This window comes from Ipomoea triloba, chromosome 15 (genome assembly GCF_003576645.1).
Source record: "Ipomoea triloba cultivar NCNSP0323 chromosome 15, ASM357664v1".
NCBI lineage: Eukaryota > Viridiplantae > Streptophyta > Magnoliopsida > Solanales > Convolvulaceae > Ipomoea > Ipomoea triloba.
In genome coordinates this window covers 3,109,078-3,128,963 of record NC_044930.1, presented here as the reverse complement: position 1 = coordinate 3,128,963, position 19,886 = coordinate 3,109,078, and the positions used below count along the sequence as shown (strand labels likewise).

Sequence of the window (19,886 nt, the reverse complement as noted above, 5' to 3'; positions counted from 1 at the left end):
ATGAAAAACCAAATGCTTGCAGAGTTGCATGTGAACCCAAAACTTTCTCTCTCCTCCACTCCAACAAAAACTCCCTCAAAAATCACACCACAATCTCTATTATGGATGCTCTAAGTTCTTCTTTAATTGTTATTCAAAAAATAATTATTTCATGATGTGATAAAACATTTTAACATTAATTTTTAAAATTTTTAATCTCATATGGTAGGGAGTGACAGTTTGTGAAAAGTGAGGTCTCTAAGGTAACAACTTTAACTAAGTAGATCAGATTATTTGACTTGGTAACCACAAGACTAACAACTCTAACTAATAAGTTGATCAGACTATTGGCTTGGTAATCACAAAATTCTTAGTTTGACTCCTAATGGTAATGAGTTATTGACTTTCTTGGATTGAATCAGTCAACTATGAGCAATATAGGTTGGTTAACCTTCACGTGACCATTTACCTAGTGTACACCCTTGTTGGTTTTGTGACCCCGGGTAATCACTCGGCGGGCCAACATAACCGATTAGAGTAAAATAATAAAATATGAATAAGTGAAAAAAATAAATAGAGATAAGAATTTTAACGTGGAAATCGAATTGTGAAAATCAAGAGCCTTTTTGAACGGTGCCAAGCTTGAAATTCACTATTTTATAGGTGATTTTATACATGTATCATCGTCTCCAGTCTCCAGATCGAGAGATGGAGCTCCCCTTTCTTGAATTTGATTCTCCAATTTTATAGTAGAAGAATAGGTAGTTACGTGGCAATGGTAATTTATGGACAATAAATGGAATTTATGGGTAAGGGGAATTTATGAGTAATTAATGAAATATTTATGAGTAATTAATTGAAGTTTTTTTTTTTTTGAGAACAATTAATTGAAGGTTATGAGTTCGAGTCTCAGTGGAGGAGATATTGAAATTGACTATTTGTGCTTTAACAGGTTGAGAAAAGTATAGATGAACAGATACTACAATGTAATAGCGTCAGTTGTATTCAAAAAAAAAAATTGAAGGTTATGGAAGGATATATAATTAAAGAGTCAAGTCCGACTAGTCACATCTTAATCTGAGTGCTAACTGTTGAGTCTGAATGTCATGCTCGACTGCTTGCTAGGTCGTACCGACTGGATATCCATGTTAAATATCCATCAACCCAATCCTCAAGTAGTAATTGTAGATTTTTCACACCATCTAAAAATGAGGTGTATAGCATGGTCCATTCAAGAAAATAATGGGTTTGAAATTTTGCGGGCTACTCCCACACTATAATTTATTTATTTTTTTATATATACAAAATTGTTTAGTCTTTAATTCTATGTGTAATGTCATTGAAAAACTTGCAGAGTATTTAGTGTGTACCACACTACCACATGTTTGCAATATAGTTTTTGGACAGGTTGACAATTCAAGATTTTGACTTTTATCATTTTATAATAATTTTAAATATAAATAATATTATTACATTATATTTTGAAACTGACTTAGAAATTTATAGATGTAGAATAAATAGTATGTATAACTTAAAATTGTAAATGTTATAATATAATAATGGAGTTCACTTTTGAAAGTGAGGGGAAACTGCATGTAGAGATAAAAAATAATCTAACTGGCCGGATTTGTAAGGACGATAAATTTGCAACTAGTGATTTTATGAGTTCTCAACTACACGAAAAAAATTTATTTTTATTTAAAAAAAAAAAAAGAAAAAAAAACCTCAGTTCATCCACCTTTAGATGAACGAAAATCAAAGAATCTTTAGATGTGTATGCATTTGTTTGTCGGACTCCACTGATTTATACCAAGGTATTTGTGCTAATTTTAGAAATCATCACAAACAATTAACAGAACATCAAATGTCATGCGAGCTGTAAAATAACATAGGCATATACAAAAATTTACTGTAACTTTTTGACTGCTACAATCCCATATTATAATTATTTTTATTTTCATATACATCAGTCCGAACTCTAACTTCACCCTTCAAAGTTTAAAAGACTTAAAATTCTCCCTGTCGAGGGGGATCTCCCATTTAGAGGGAAGAGAAAAGGGGGAGACCAGGCAAAGTGGACCCAGCATCTATGACATAAATATTTCCAGACACATATTCGGAGGAGTCGTGGATTAAATAGCGTATAAGCGAGGTGAGTGCCGGATCCGTTGTGCCATATGTTCTTAAAGGCACAGCCCTCTGGATAACGGTTTTGAGCCAATCTTTGGTAACCAGATTCTTGGTAATCTCGGACTTGAAAATCCCAGGAGAAATGGAGTTCACTCTTATCCCATAAGCTCCCAGTTCAAGCGCCATCGCCTGTAACCACCATTTCACAACCACAAACATCAAACATTTGACCCCATCCAAAGCAGACAATCAAAGAAGTAAAACATATGACAAATGTTATTAAAACAGAATCTAATCAAGATATACCATTGTGAGGGTGTTAACAGCACTCTTTGAACAAGAATAAGCCAGAGACCCCATGAATTGCACGCGATTAAGGCCGCTAATGGAGGAGATGTTGATGACAGATCCTCCCAGTTTAGCATTGCGCATGAGCAAGCACACATATTTTGTGACCAGCCATGTTCCGGTTAGGTTTGTTCTTATGTTGTCATTCCATTCTTCCTCTGTCAGGTCCAATGGAGTCTGTCTGGTACCTGTACGTCAATCATGATATAATAGTTAATTAATTAGGTAAATTTCTTGTGAGATCATTTCACAGATATTTTTTGTGAGACCGGTCTGGTCTATATAGAAATATTATATGAGGATTTAAGATTTAAAAAAAAATGTAATACTAATCAAAATATAATATTTAAAGATTGATGAGTTACTTATGGGTGGAGTTGTCAAAATAGACACTACCCGTTGTTCTATATAGGTAAGTGATGACTTTCGATTTTGATAGTCAGTCCCTCAATTCAAAGAGCAGGTCTCAAAGGCTCACCGATCTAATAAGGCATGACCTGTCTATATAGGGAGAGAGAGTAAGGGTGTATTTGGAAAGCAGGAAAATGACTTTGAAAAATAAGTCATTTTTTCGAAAACATTTTTCTTTCCAGTATTTGGTTGCATTCTAGAAAATTGTTTTAGGGTGTGTTTGGTTGGGGGGTTTAGGCATAAGGTATGAGTATCAAAGTGATTGCTAGTGTTTGGTTGATAGGTTTTGTGGATGCTACTATGGGTTTGGAATACCCCATTAATGGCAAAACCCATACCCTTATTAAATAAGGGTTTCATCTCCCTTCATCATTTTTTCCCCAACTATTAATAATCATTCCCATTCCACCCAACTACCAAACATGCTAAATACTTTCACCAAAACCCATTACCATTACCAAGTATTTGATACCCATTCCGATTCCGATTCCCATGTACGAACCAAACGCACCCTTAGTGTGTTTGGTTCATTTTCTGAAAAATGAGCATAACTATTTATAATTTTAAATATTTAAAATATATAATGGTGGTGGTGGGTGGGCGGTGGTGGAGTGGGGGTGGTGATAGTGATAGTGGTGGGAGGTGGGGTGGTGGGTAGCGGAAGTGATTGGGTGCTCCGCTGCAAACGGAAAACGACTTCCACCAAGAATCACCTCTATATTCCATTGACCACACATCTATTTTTCATTGACTTCCATTTTCCCTTCTACCCAAACACTGAAATCTGATAAATGATTTCTAGGTTTCCGAACGCACCCTAAATGTGTTTGATGAAGTAAATTCATGCATGTATTTAGCATGTATATGATGTGTATAGAAATTAGATGAACAAAGAAGAGAAGAACCCAAAAATTAGACTTGAAGAAGCTTTTTTATTCAATCTCTGACGAATGATAATAGAGAGATGACATCTAGAGAGAGAGAGTGGAGAGGATGTAAAAGAGTGTTATCTAGAGAGAGATCCATTCAATTGAAGGACTAAGGTCCTTTATATAGATTTAAAAGTTTGGCATTGATCCGTACCGTTTGACATGGTCCCACCACGCACAAAACGTAAGTGTTATAGGGAGGTAAAATCTAAGTATATTCCCTATCAGTGTTAATAGAAATATATAATATATTATTATGTATAATAGTTATTGAATGTTAAACTAGTTTGGTTGGTACGTTAATTACCTCTGATACCGGCATTGTTAACCAAGGCGTCGATGTGTCCGAACGATTCCCAAGCCTTGAGAACGGCGGCCTCGATGGCGGGGCCATCCGCGCTGACGTCGAGCTCAATCGCCACCGCACAGGGCGGCGGAACGGAGCTGGATCCACCGGAACCGGCTCCATTGATCTCGTCGCAGAGAGATTTAAGCCTGTCGAGTCGGCGCGCCGCTACTATTACTCTGCAGCCGGCTTTTGCCAAGTCGAGGCTGAATTCTCGGCCGAGTCCCGACGAAGCTCCGGTGACCATCACCACTTTGCCGGTGAGGTCCCGCCATGGCTCCAGGTGGCGCGCCACTTTCGCTAGTCTCTCCGTTTCCCTTTCGTTATACGTTAGGCTCTCCATTTTGCTTTTGCTACTGATGAGTGATAAATACCGTGACGGAGACACGGTGGTGATTGGTGAGGCAAATATATATATAGCGTTCCAGAAGATGACGTTGGAAATTTAAATACTTGAAATTACAATAATCACCATATATTCTGCGCGCGTAAACTGCCCTGCTTGGGTACGTAAGGAGGGCTATAATGTCATTGCAACTTCAAGAAAGTCAAATTGATTTTTTTTTCCCCAAAACTGTGTGCTTTATTTTTATTTTTATTTTGAATACTATTTATTTCATCTTTTCCCATCATATATTATTATACATTTTCTTTGTCATGTTACGCACTCTACTATTGTTTTTTTTATAATCCAAATTTCTCAGTTTTGTCAAAGAGTATTCTGGACCATATTAACTCACACCTTTAGGCTCATGAGAAGATAATTGAGTTTTGATATTCAACATCATGGACCATATTAACTCACACCTTTAGGCTCATGAGAAGACAATTGAATCAATTTAGTTTTGATATTCAACATCTTTAGGCTCATGAGAAGACAATTGAATTAATTTAGTTTTGATATTCAACATCAAACTTTCATCGTTTGTTTTTTTTTTTTTTGAGTGCTACTGACTCTGTTACAATGTAGTATTCAAAGAGTCAACAGTTGCCTCCACTGAGGCTCGAACCCTCAACACAAGCGAAGCACAAACACAAAGAGAACATACTGAAGCACAAACACAAAGAGTCAACAGTTGCTCGAACCCTCAACATACTAAAGCACAAACACAAAGAGTCAAACAGTTGCCTCCACTGAGGCAAAGCACAACATACTAAAGCACAAACACAAAGAGTCAACAGTTGCCTCCACTGAGGCAAAGCACAAACACAAAGAGTCAACAGTTGCCTCCACTAAAGCTCAAACCCACTCCTCGAGTCAACAGTTGCCTCCACTGAGGCAAAGCACAAACACAAAGAGTCAACAGTTGCCTCCACTAAAGCTCGAACCCACTCCCATCATTCATGTGAGACAAAGAGCCAACACAAAGAGTCAACAGTTGCAGAGCCAACACAAAGAGTCAACAGTTGCAGAGCACAAACACAAAGAGTCAACAGTTGCCTCCACTAAAGCTCGAACCCACTCCCATCATTCATGTGAGACAAAGAGCCAACCCCACAAAGAGTCAACAGTTGCAGAGCACAAACACAAAGAGTCAACAGTTGCTTCCACTAAAGCTCGAACCCACTCCCATCATTCATGTGAGACAAAGAGCCAACCCACTCCCATCTCCACTGAGGCGAAGCACCCACTCCCATCATTCATGTGAGACAAAGAGCCACAAACCCACTCCCATCATTCATGTGGGACAAAGAGCCAACCCACTCCCATCTCCACTGAGGCGAAGCACCCACTTCCATCATTCATGTGAGACAAAGAGCCACAAACACAAAGAGTCAACAGTTGCCTCCACTGAGGCGAAGCACAAACACAAAAAGGCCTCCACTGAGGCTCGAACCCACTCCCATCATTCATGTGAGACAAAGAGCAGTTGCCTCCACTGCGGCTCGAACACACTCCCATCATCCATGTGGGAGTGTTTTCAGGGACACCGGGTGCCACTAGACCACAAGGTCTTTGGCACTTTCATCGTTTGTTATTTACTCATTCGCTATTTTTATAATCAAGGCATGTCATATGCATTGAACAAATGACAGCAGAAAATCGAAGCAACCATCGTAAGTAATGTAGTTTCTAAATACATAAATTTTATATATTAATATTAAATTTAATTTTATAAAAAAAACTATACTACAAGTAATTTTAGTCAAATTTTGTTAATTAAAACAATTGGCCTATTATTAAGAGTTGGTGTTAAAGCTTCTGTGCAACTTGAAGTAAGTGATGACGCAAGAGATCAGAGTGTATTCAAATTGAACTCTAGTTATTGTAAAATCTATGTGCTTTAATCAATTGTCTGCAATGTCATCAAAATATTGATTTATTAATTATGGAAAAAAGAAAAACATGATGTAAATAAAAACTTCAAGGCAATTTTCTTCCCTTTATTATTATTATTATTATCATTATTATTATTGTATGTAGTTTTTACAAAATTTTACAATACAGTTTTTTTTTTTTTTTTTCATTTTGGCATAGTAAACAAAAGTATTGTAAAATTGTATTACAATAAGTACATCTAAGATGGAAAGCAATATAGACTTTATCTTTTTCTTTTTTTTTTCTTTTTTTTTTTTGTAACGAAATATTTTACCATTTGTAAATAATTTGTGATGACCTCAATTAATTCATGAGCAATTATAACTGTGACACATCAAATATTATATTGTTGGATAAAATATCTGATAAAAATAATAATAATAAGTCACTCTCCTACTAAAGCTACTACCTAATAATCACTTCTTATTGCTTAATGTGTGGCCGGCATTACCGGCATATGGACCTTTTTTAATATTTAATTACTATGTAAAAAAATTATTTATTACTATAATGTTTTTAAATGCGAAGTCACTACTTAAGGATATGCCCTAGATAGATTTAACTTATATTTAATAGCTTACAAATCATATTTGAGAATTAAATTATACTAAAAAAGACGTGCAATTGGATCAATAAAGAGTGTTGGTAATAAAACAAAATCATTTATTATTAATAAATATAAAGAGCTTTTATTTTTAAGCTTCATAAATGTAACATGGCAGTGCATATTAGACTACCATATGAAAAAAAAAAAAAAAAGTGTCAAATTAGCTCATACATCTAATAAATAGTGTAATGATGTGCCTTAATTTTAAAAAAACTCGAACAAAGTCTCCTAAACAAAATAAAGAAATAAATAAAATAATGCAATTAAGTCATATCATTACATATTCAACATGTTGCTCTTGACATGTCATTAACTATACATCTTATATTTACGTGGATCCTATGTGTACATTTATTTTTATTTTATTTTATTTTAATAAAAAAGCGACCACAACAATCACCTCCATCATATTTGGAACTTGTTGCGAGGTCTAGATATGGACAACCACACTAATTGTCTATCAACATAAAGAGTCACTCTAAGGCCTTTGATTGTTTAAAAGAACGGTAAAATAAAATATAATAATTGTACTACAATGTAATAGAGTCGGTAGTACTAAAAAAAATTAAATAATTGTACATATAAGATCTACATAAAAATAGGATGCCAAATGTTAGCCTAGTTAATGTCACATTAGTAGCAACCGACTGAATAATAAGTAATAATAGTATCTAATTGCAATACTTTGTTTTTTTTTTTTTTTGAAATAAATTGCAATACTTTGTTAGTTTAATAGCTCAATTATATCATTGTTTGGGGTCAATTTGACATTTATTTTTGGGGAAAAAAATTATATCTTCTTTTTTTTGGGTGTGAAATCAACGGTCTGATTTAATATTAAGGTATGATACTTTCCACCCAAAGACTAGTGGGTTAGAAACTTAGAACGTTGATTCGAAATAATGTATAAGATCCTTGGAGCAGTCAAAATCCTGCAAAATGTTTGTGCGTCGCCACCTTATAATCATTAAACAACGGTCCCAATAGCCGTGGGTATGGATACCACATGTCCACATTTCTACAAATTATTTTAAACAAATAGTAACGGTAAGATTTTAACAATAATAGAAATTATGTTATTAGTAAATAAATTCCAGCTGTATTTAAATTTTTTTATACATAGAGATTATAACGGTCCGCTTCTTATCCTAACTGAAAAAAAACACAATGAAGTAAACCAATTTAAGTGTTGTCCATAACTAATTGACTCAAATAAAATTAAAAAAAAATAGACAATAAATAACTCATAAGTGGAATCAATCTTGAAACATTATTTTGAGAGCAGAACATTACAGTTACCAAATTAACTATCTAATAAACCTCCAAATACCACTAACTTTAACACCACGTAATATTATTTTTTTATTTTTATAATATATTTAAAACTAAAAATTAAATAAAAATAATTAAATGCATGTACACATTTAAAAAAAAAAAAAAAACTGTACCAATCAATAAATGACTTATTGCCGTTGTTGGGTAACCAATATGGGCCTCAGCTGCATTTTCGGCCCACATTTGATTTGGTCTTGAATGAAGCCCATCAACTACTATCAATATTTAGGCTTTCAGAATTTCTGAAGGTCAATACGTTTCCAAGTAGGGGACTGTGGTGGGCCCGTAAGGCCCACAATTGCCGGACATCACCCCCACTGTTACTTTCATATTTGACTTCTTTTGTACCCTTTCTCATAATTACATTATGATGNAAAAAAAAAAAAAAAAAGTGTCAAATTAGCTCATACATCTAATAAATAGTGTAATGATGTGCCTTAATTTTAAAAAAACTCGAACAAAGTCTCCTAAACAAAATAAAGAAATAAATAAAATAATGCAATTAAGTCATATCATTACATATTCAACATGTTGCTCTTGACATGTCATTAACTATACATCTTATATTTACGTGGATCCTATGTGTACATTTATTTTTATTTTATTTTATTTTAATAAAAAAGCGACCACAACAATCACCTCCATCATATTTGGAACTTGTTGCGAGGTCTAGATATGGACAACCACACTAATTGTCTATCAACATAAAGAGTCACTCTAAGGCCTTTGATTGTTTAAAAGAACGGTAAAATAAAATATAATAATTGTACTACAATGTAATAGAGTCGGTAGTACTAAAAAAAATTAAATAATTGTACATATAAGATCTACATAAAAATAGGATGCCAAATGTTAGCCTAGTTAATGTCACATTAGTAGCAACCGACTGAATAATAAGTAATAATAGTATCTAATTGCAATACTTTGTTTTTTTTTTTTTTTGAAATAAATTGCAATACTTTGTTAGTTTAATAGCTCAATTATATCATTGTTTGGGGTCAATTTGACATTTATTTTTGGGGAAAAAAATTATATCTTCTTTTTTTTGGGTGTGAAATCAACGGTCTGATTTAATATTAAGGTATGATACTTTCCACCCAAAGACTAGTGGGTTAGAAACTTAGAACGTTGATTCGAAATAATGTATAAGATCCTTGGAGCAGTCAAAATCCTGCAAAATGTTTGTGCGTCGCCACCTTATAATCATTAAACAACGGTCCCAATAGCCGTGGGTATGGATACCACATGTCCACATTTCTACAAATTATTTTAAACAAATAGTAACGGTAAGATTTTAACAATAATAGAAATTATGTTATTAGTAAATAAATTCCAGCTGTATTTAAATTTTTTTATACATAGAGATTATAACGGTCCGCTTCTTATCCTAACTGAAAAAAAACACAATGAAGTAAACCAATTTAAGTGTTGTCCATAACTAATTGACTCAAATAAAATTAAAAAAAAATAGACAATAAATAACTCATAAGTGGAATCAATCTTGAAACATTATTTTGAGAGCAGAACATTACAGTTACCAAATTAACTATCTAATAAACCTCCAAATACCACTAACTTTAACACCACGTAATATTATTTTTTTATTTTTATAATATATTTAAAACTAAAAATTAAATAAAAATAATTAAATGCATGTACACATTTAAAAAAAAAAAAAAAACTGTACCAATCAATAAATGACTTATTGCCGTTGTTGGGTAACCAATATGGGCCTCAGCTGCATTTTCGGCCCACATTTGATTTGGTCTTGAATGAAGCCCATCAACTACTATCAATATTTAGGCTTTCAGAATTTCTGAAGGTCAATACGTTTCCAAGTAGGGGACTGTGGTGGGCCCGTAAGGCCCACAATTGCCGGACATCACCCCCACTGTTACTTTCATATTTGACTTCTTTTGTACCCTTTCTCATAATTACATTATGATGCATGAATTTTTCGTAAACCATTTTGACATCGTTTTCGTAATAATTGTATTGAATATTGATGCATATTTAAACAAAATATATTTACAAATATATTTTTATAGAAGTGTTTGGTAAATACTGTTAGGTGATTGTGTTAGTTTACGAAATGTGAAATTACTGTAGGAAATAAAAGTTCATTTTAAAAGGTAATTTGAGATAATGTGAATGTAAAATTACATTGTACGCTTAATTAAAATTATGATAATAAATTCATTACAGGAGTGGTATGTGTCGTAAAAAAGTTAAGGTTGATATATTTGAAGGTAATGACATAATACTTAAAGAAAATGTAGATAATCATATATGTTACAGTTACTTTACCTTCATTTTCTTATAGGCCTCTAATGTTATATTACCAAAGTTGAATTGATGAACAAGGTTATATAAGATAACAATGCTCATGTTATTTTGATAATGTTATATAACTTGAAATAAATGCCTCATATTTTCTCAAAGCAAAAAATTATACGGAGTAATAATCTTCAAATAATTTTTAAAAAATAAAAAATAAAAAATTGAACAACATTACTTTGTTTTATGGTGAAACCCACCAAGCTAAAACTGCCAATAGATAACTCTCACAGGGCCTGCATGGGCAGCTCAACTGGTCACAGGAGTGAAGTCGTTCCTTATTCGTTTAGCTAACGTGCATCTGTTTTCTTGCTGCGATTCTATATCTTAATAAGAAGCCGTTGTGCTAAAGTGACGCTACGCGTCTACCTTGTTCGTTTAGCTAATGCGCATCTGTTTTCTTGTTGTGTTAGCGCAGGAGTTTTCTTGGTGCGCGATATGATGATTAAGTTATCCCTATTACACTAATCCAATGTATAAGGTGAAGCTCCAACCTAAATTCAAAATTCATTAAAAAAAGAAAAGAAAAGATTAGAATAATTCCAATTAGGGTTTTGCTAGCCTCCTTCCACCAACCCATTAGCTAGCACACTCCATTATTCCCCACCTCTCTCACAAACACAATCTTTTGTACCATAGCTAATTAACAAAAGAAACTTTGTGGCAAGCACAGCACCACTTTGCTGCTCAAAGGTTTGATGATAATAATAATGGCATCACATACACAAAATCAGGGATGTGAAAGTGATAAACTAAGAAAGTGGGGTCCTGAAGGGCAAATATTATAGGGTTTCTCATGAGACAGCAGGAAAAGCTGGGAAGCTGGTTTGTATTGTATGAGCCATAAAAGTGGACTAACCATTAAAAGTTAATGATTAATTAAGCACAGTATTACAGAAAGTGAATGGAGATCAGAGAATCTTTGATGAAAAAGCTTTTTAATTTTTCTTTTTGGGCATCAAAAGAACAGCTAGCTGCATCTTTCTGGGTTTTGTTCCCACCTTTTTTCTTCATTTGCTTTTTAAGTACTCCCCTCTCCTTTCCTTTTCTCTCCTATGCTGTTTGGTCTTTTCCCTCTCATGGAGAATGAGACCTCTTAATACTGTTTTCTTCTCTTCCCCACAAAGATATATTCCTCTCAATATTGGTGATCAGAGTTTTGTATTGATTGATATGAGAAGCTAAGGTGCATGCACTTTTAGTCTTTTGATGGTGATGTAGATTTTGTTATTTGATTGTATATTTACTCTATTAATTGTTACTGAAAATTTGTTGTATTAAATCGAGAGTAATGTTCTTTATTTGATTTTAAGTGAAGTAGCTCATATTAGATATAGTTATACTGTACTAGGTAATGTTCTTTATTTTTCAGTGTTTTAAGTACAGTGGAGGTGTATCACTTATAAATATTAATGGTGTAACTCTCGAACGATATTATCATTAATATAATACAAGAAGCACTTTGTTCTTGTGGACGTAGGTACATTGTTGAATCTTCTTGTTCGTCGTTTTTCCTTTTATCTTTATTATTGTATTTGATTTTTCAACCGTTATTTATATCATATCCAAGTTACATATGCCACACTTAGCAAGTAAGCTAATGTGTTATTTTTTGGTTGGCTAGCATTGTTGGCCGTTAGGCAATGCGACTATGTACTCATATATCGCTGTGGACCATGGTCCACAATGCATGGTGGACCATGATCATAGCTGATACTGTAGTTGTGTTGAACGGATACTGTAGTTGTGTTGAAAAAATACTGCAGTTGTGTTGAAAGGAAACTGCAGTTGCACGAAACAAAGGTCGTTCATCCGTTTAACACAACTACAGTATCCGTTCAACACAACTGCAATATCTTTTCAACACAACTGCAGTATCCGTTCACCACAACTGCAGTTTCAGATGGATGACACGACCTCTGTTCCGCGCAACTACAGTTTCCTTTCAACACAACAGCAGTATTAATCCAACACAACTGCAGTATCAACTATGACCCATTGTGGACCATGGTGCACGGTATAACGACTGCTCATATATACAACGTAACTATAGTGGCATACATTACGTTTTCAACGGTATCTTTAAGGTTTCTAACAAAATCTTTAAACTTCAGTAGAAACATCTTTGTTATACATTTCTGCCTCACATACTTCCAATAAAAGCTTATAAATTTCTATCCAAACTAAAGGTTCTAAACTCTTTTCAACTAACTATGCTCAACAAAACATTTAAAGTTTCGGTCAAGGTTGGTTTAAGCTTGATGTATGCAAGGGTTTAAGAGCTTTTCAAGCGCTAAGAGTATTTAAAAAAGAAAAATGAATTAAGATGATGGAAAACACTGATCAAGGTAGCATTTTGTAAATCAAGTGATTAAAGACCAATTAACTATGTCAATAAGCTATAAATTTCCAAACACTCCCTATAACCCATTGCATGTACTAGTGCTGTTGCAAGAAAAAATAACTCATGCAATGATAATTGTTGATCATTCAAGGAATACGATTCACATATCTAAACCTTTATCACATGAGTGAATAGGAATGCTTTCATTATACTATTGAACAATGTTCATATAGAGTGTTTGGTAAATAACTGTTAACTGATTGAATTAATCTGTTTAACTAGTTAGTAGCATTAACTGATTATAGAAAGATATTTGATAAATTAGTTGTTAGTTGATAATTAATTACATGTAAAATGACTTTTTCAAAATATCTAATTGAAAAAAGCTGTTTTGAGCAGCTTTTTAAATTTCATTTTTAAAATAATAAATTGTAAAAAAATTAATTAATTAAGTATTTATATTAATTGTTTAACCAAATTAAACAATTAATAATAATTAAATAAATAAAATTGACTAATAAACTAACTAAGTTAGCCCACAATAACATACTATAACAAAGTGATTAGTTATATATTTCTATGTTAAGATAGGAAACCCATAATGCGTTTTTAGTGTTCAAGATATATTATTGCAAATAAATGTTTTATGTCAAAATTTATGAAAGCAACAGACAATAGCCTAAGACTCTAAGAGGAGAATAGGCATAGGAGAGCCTTTTTCCCATCATGAAAAGACTATAAAAAGCTTTTCAAAAGACCTTAGCTTTTATTTCCTTGTCTGCCATTTAGTTCCCATAAATATATCCCATCACTTCTGTCATCTCCCACAAAACATCTGCCCCTCATCTTCTTCTTCTTCTTCTTCCAAAGCAGCCAAGAAATTCCCCCCACCCCATTTTTCCTGGTTTTTGAGAGGAATCTTTGATTTCTTTCTCTATTCCCTCTGCTTTAATTTGCTCCCATTATATTGAAGCCATTGATAGATAATCCACTTTGCATTTACATCATACACCAAGAATAAAGTTTGAGTCTTTAATCTTTGGCACATATGTGATAGGCCAAGAAAAGAAAAGAAAAGAAAACAAAACAAAAAAAGGTTTCTTGTGAGAAAATCTTTGTTTCAAAATCTCAAACTGAGGAGAGTAGTGGGGGGAAAATGATCAAAATTTCTGACCTTTACCATGTTCTCACAGCTGTTGTTCCACTGTATGTTGCCATGATTTTAGCCTATGGGTCAGTGAAGTGGTGGAAGATCTTCACCCCAGATCAGTGCTCTGGGATCAACAGATTTGTGGCTCTCTTTGCTGTTCCCCTTCTGTCTTTCCACTTCATCTCCACCAACAATCCATACACCATGAACTACAGGTTCATAGCTGCTGATGCTCTCCAGAAAGTCATTGTCCTTGTGGTTCTAGCCATATGGTCAAGAACCAGCTCCAGGGGATCCCTAGAATGGTCCATTACTCTCTTCTCTCTGTCCACTCTCCCCAACACACTTGTCATGGGGATCCCTTTGTTGAAGGGCATGTATGGGGAGTTTTCTGGGAGCCTAATGGTGCAGATTGTGGTGCTGCAGTGTATCATTTGGTATACTTTGATGCTGTTCTTGTTTGAGTATAGGGGGGCAAGAATGCTCATTGCAGAGCAGTTTCCTGATACTGCAGGCTCCATAATTTCCTTCAAAGTGGACTCTGATGTTATCTCATTGGATGGGAAAGAGCCATTGGAGACCCAAGCTGAGATTGGTGAAGATGGGAAGCTTCATGTGACTGTGAGGAAATCAGCCAGTTCAAGGTCTGAAATTTTCTCAAGAAGATCCCATGGCCCAAATTCTGGGCTTTCTTTGACTCCCAGACCTTCAAACCTCACCAATGCAGAGATTTACTCTCTGCAGTCTTCAAGAAACCCTACCCCAAGAGGCTCTAGTTTTAACCACACAGATTTTTACTCAATGGTGAATGGGAAGGCTGCAAATCTTAGTCCAAGACAGTCCAATTTTGGGAACTTGGGGTTTGATGAGGAGAGGGGAAATGGGGTTTATGGACAGGGGAATTCTGGGTCTGGGTACCCTGCTCCTGCCGGTGCCGGATTGTTCTCTCCGGTCACCGGTCCGGCCAGTGCCAAGAAGAAGGGTAATGGCATAGAGAGTGGTGGCAAAGACCTTCACATGTTTGTTTGGAGCTCAAGTGCCTCACCAGTTTCTGAAGGGGGAATTCATGTGTTCAAAGGAGGTGATTATGGACATGAACTTGGAGTTGGAGCTCACCCAAAAGGTTTGTTTGTGTTCTTGAAAGATTTAACACCATTTCTAAATCATGGTTTTTTTTTCTTATTTGGATAATCCTAGATTCAATGAATCACTGTTTGATCCTGTACCTAATCTTGTAGTTTTCTACTTTATCTTAAAACCTAATTTGTCTTGTTGATATATGTTGTTTTACTATAATCTGTCCACAAAAAGTAAAATCCCCGGCCCTAAAGCCTCATATCCCCTTTGTGGAGGTATAGTAGTGGTATAGTAGTAAATCACGGTGACTCAGCAATCCCGGTCTCACGGTGGACAAGGTAGCAATCCCGGTCCCACGGTGGACAAGGTTCTTTAATTCTGTGTTGTTGCCCACAATCTGTCACCTAGAATCAACTTAGCTGTCACCCAAAACCAACTTTGCTACCCGTGCGGGCTTTTAGACTAAAATTTGAGAAGTTCCTTCTAGTATGGGTTTCTAGGTTGCATTGCATTACATGGTCTCTGAAACACATATACTGCCATACTGCTCACTTATTTGTCTGCTCCTGTTATATGATAATCTTAATTTAGTCCATTTAGATTACTATAATGTTGCATTGGAAATTGCAGCCAGTTCTATATACTAATATATCCATCAGTTATTTCTGGGCATTTTATTGGATTCTTGGTGATCAAATCCATCCTTAAATTATGGTGGGGGTGTTTTGTCTTCTACTTAGTGATGGAATATTAATTCTTGCCATGTTTTGCTAGATTACGATGACTTTGGTCGGGAAGAGTTTAGTTTCGATAACAGACAAAACCCGAATGGAAATGACAAGGAAGGGCCTGTGCTATCCAAGCTTGGCTCGAGCTCTACAACCGAGCTTCATCCCAAGGCGGCTATGGAAACCAAGCCTGCAGCCATGCCTCCTGCGAGTGTCATGACTCGACTTATTCTGATTATGGTGTGGAGGAAACTTATTAGGAACCCGAACACGTATTCTAGCTTAATTGGCCTCACTTGGTCTTTGGTGTCTTACAGGTATGGGAAAGCTGTGTTTGTGTGATTAATTCGCGATTTTGTTTCCATTCTTTGGGATGACCTTTTGCATTGCTCTGATACCAAATTGAAAAGCATGTGCTCCATCTCAACTAAAAGCCTAAAAGCCTAAGCTAATAATTTGATTGCACATTTATGTTTATATATTATTTATGCTCAACAGTCATGGTTGTGTGAAATTGTGAAACGCTTGCAGGTGGCACATTGTGATGCCTGCGATTATAGCCAAGTCGATTTCCATTCTGTCGGATGCTGGTCTTGGAATGGCGATGTTTAGTCTTGGTATAGTCCTCGTGTGAATCATATCCCGGTTCTATTAACATGTCTTTATGAATTGGATTGGGTTTGATTTGACCTTGAAACTATTATGTTTTGGAATTGCAGGTTTGTTCATGGCATTGCAGCCTAGAATCATTGCCTGTGGGAAGACGATTGCCTCGTTCTCTATGGCCGTAAGGTTCCTTACTGGACCTGCAGTCATGGCTGCTGCCTCGATCGCTGTTGGCCTCCGAGGTGTCCTCCTTCATGTTGCCATCGTTCAGGTAAACAATAACTAGCAAAATTCCAAATGATTGCATTATTCATGTTTCTCGTTCCTAGGATTAGTTTAACGCGTTAGTGTTGTGTAATTCTCAGGCTGCCCTTCCCCAAGGAATCGTCCCCTTCGTGTTTGCCAAGGAATACAATGTCCATCCCGATATTCTGAGCACAGGGTAAGAACTAAGAATAGAATCCTTTACCTACTTGTGGAAAACTTAAATTAACCCGCGTTTTTGCCACATTCTGTACCCTAATGCAGGGTTATATTCGGGATGCTAATCGCACTCCCCATAACGATGGTCTACTACATCCTGCTCGGGCTCTGAAGCAGCAGAGACGAGAAGCAAACCTGTTAACATTCGAAACTCGAGACAAGAAAAGAGCTGATGACCATTTTGCCATGGAACAACTTTTTTGGTTTCTAACACAACACTAGATTAATGCTGAGACAAGAGAAGGAGAAGAAAGCAAAGGATATATTTATAGTAGCTTTGTTAGCAGTAGTTAAGAATGTTTTTGTTGTTGTCTTTTCCCAGCCCCAGAAAGGTTCCTGGGATCTTCTTCTCCTCTTTGTTTCATGCTTTTAATTTGTTGTTCCTTTCAACCTTAAGAAAAGTCATGCTCTGTTTCAGAAGGTTTTTGTCTCCCACTTTTGTTGAAGGGTCAATTAAAAGATGGTTGGAGTGGGTAACCCAACACAGAAACTCAGTGCATGGGCAGGCAGGGAGAAAAGAGATTATAACATTTAATTTTTTGCTTCTTATAAGTTGAGGAGTCTCTCTTGTGCTTTACAGCTTATGATCACTACTCTCTATCTATCTAATTATTAAAACATGGGGTGGGGCTGTTTGAGCGGCTTACAATTTATCTCTTCCAATAGTTTTAAGAGCGGTTTAAGATATAATTGGATAAGTTGAGTAATCGGACCACGATTCAAAAATATATAAAGTATATTATTATAATTCATAACATATAGGGTCTATCCGCGTTTGTTTTGAGAGGCACAACAGCTGGCCTGAGAAGAATTGTCTCTTCCGAAATTCTTCCTTACAAAAAGGGTTCACTTGCCATTTAAACTACTCTATTGAGTTATATAAAGTACATTATTCTAATACATAAAACACATTATCTTACTTCAGAATATTCATTATTCTAATATCTGTGAGAAACAAGAAATTTGTTTTATTCCAACTTCAAAATGACGTTATTTTAGATTGTGATCCAGACAGCTACAAAATAATTTGCCTAACTTGGGATATGGGCTATAGTATATTATATATATAAAAGAAGAATTGGTGACTTTAGTTAGGATTTATAGTGTGGGTCCAGTGTGGTGTATGACTGCAAGTAGGGTTTATTATTGTTGGCAGCAAGGGGACATGCACTGTCCTACATACAAAGCTGAAGAAGGCTAGGCATGGTGGTAGGGTTTTATGGTCATTTGGACCATGCTATGCCTACTAATAAGGCCTTGTTTGGCCGGCTCTATCAACCTACATCTGAAAAATACTAGCAGGCATATTTTATTTTTATGTTTTTTGGCAATTCTCTTGCATAGCTGAAGCAAATCTGCAGAGCAGTGTGGTGTTCTGGTCAGAGATTGAAATTGGGAAAAGATGTTTCTAATCAAAATTTGGGAAACCCCATGGGGGTTCAGACACACCTCAGACCACACAGAGAGTCATGTGCATTTGTTCCTTTGAAAGCAAACATTTTTTGATAGTTTGGTACACTTGTAACATTGCTTCTTGTTTGTCTCTTTCTATGATGTTCTTCAACACCCACACTTATATATATATGCATGCACATATATTGAGTGTTTGGTAAATAGCTATTAGATGATAGCTGATAGTTGTTAGTTGATTAAATTAATGAGTTTGATTAATTATTGATAGTATTACGAAAGATGTTTAATAAATTGGTTGTTAGCTAATAGATGCATACATGATTTTGTCAAAAAGTTTGATCAAAAAAATTACTTTGAATAACTTTTTAAATTTTTAACGTTTTGGAGCAATAAGTTGTTACAAAAAGTTAATTAATCAAACACTTATATTGATTATTTAACCAAGTCAAATAGCTAATAGTGATCAAATAAGTCAAAATTGAATGATAAGTTAACTATGCTACCAAACATGGTCATTATATATCTACACTCCACTGCTACTATTTTTTTTTTTGGTGAGGGGAGGAGCCCAGGGGCTCCAGAATCTAACGAAGTCTACTGACGACAATCTCCATAGAGTCCCGAAATAAGAGAGAAGCCAAGTCGTCCGGCAGAGTCAGTAGTACTCAAAAAAAAAAAAGTGTGCAAGCATTTAAGAGTCTATAAGTCAGTTGAGATATATCTTGCAAATCGGGCATGCTGCAAAGTGAGAATAGATTTTGCAACATCTTTCATTTTGGCCCTGTTTAGTAAATGGTTGTTAGCTGATTGGGTTAGCTGTTTGGGTTAGAGGGTATGATTTGTTGATAGCATTAGCTGATTGTCGAAAGTTGGTTGGTAAATTAGCTATTAGCTGATAACTCTTTGGTATAATTTCTTTTTCTCAAAAAGCTAATTGAAAAGGCTATTTTGAATAGCCTTTTCAATTTTAGTATTTTGGAGTTACAAAATACTTATTAACCAAACAACTAATAATAGTGGTCAAATAAGTCAAAATTGACTGATAGGCTGATTATTTACCAAACGTGAAATTTATATTATCAATTTTTGCTCTCTCCCCGCTTGGAGAAGAATTCTCCTACTAAAATATACATTGGAGAGGCTCTAATTAATCAAAATAAAAATATTATTAAAACAAGAACGAGTTTGATCAATTCAATTAACTGTTTAAAGTATGAACAGCATAATTAATACACTTCAAAAAAATAATTAATTTAAAATTAACGGAATTCACCGAAGAGTAATGCTAAAATCGAGATTGCATAAAAAAAAAAAAAAAAAAAAAAAAAAAAAAAAAAAAAAAA

The 19,886-nt window shown here is 34.9% G+C and overlaps 2 protein-coding genes across 2 annotated transcripts; one reads left to right on the top strand and one right to left on the bottom strand.

The window, feature by feature from the left end:
• Positions 1–1,782: 1,782 nt before the first annotated feature.
• On the bottom strand, positions 1,783–4,512 carry LOC116007303 (oxidoreductase UcpA-like). Its single transcript, XM_031247944.1, has 3 exons — positions 4,105–4,512; positions 2,416–2,645; positions 1,783–2,298 (listed from the first exon to the last, which is right to left on the bottom strand). Exons 1-3 carry the CDS (start codon positions 4,484–4,486, stop codon positions 2,020–2,022), a joined length of 891 nt encoding a protein of 296 aa, XP_031103804.1. The 5' UTR covers positions 4,487–4,512; the 3' UTR covers positions 1,783–2,019.
• A 9,360-nt stretch (positions 4,513–13,872) lies between these two features.
• Positions 13,873–17,561, top strand: LOC116006111 (probable auxin efflux carrier component 1b). Its single transcript, XM_031246388.1, has 6 exons — positions 13,873–15,359; positions 16,088–16,358; positions 16,573–16,658; positions 16,761–16,918; positions 17,013–17,089; positions 17,176–17,561. Exons 1-6 carry the CDS (start codon positions 14,243–14,245, stop codon positions 17,240–17,242), a joined length of 1,776 nt encoding a protein of 591 aa, XP_031102248.1. The 5' UTR covers positions 13,873–14,242; the 3' UTR covers positions 17,243–17,561.
• Positions 17,562–19,886: the final 2,325 nt, after the last annotated feature.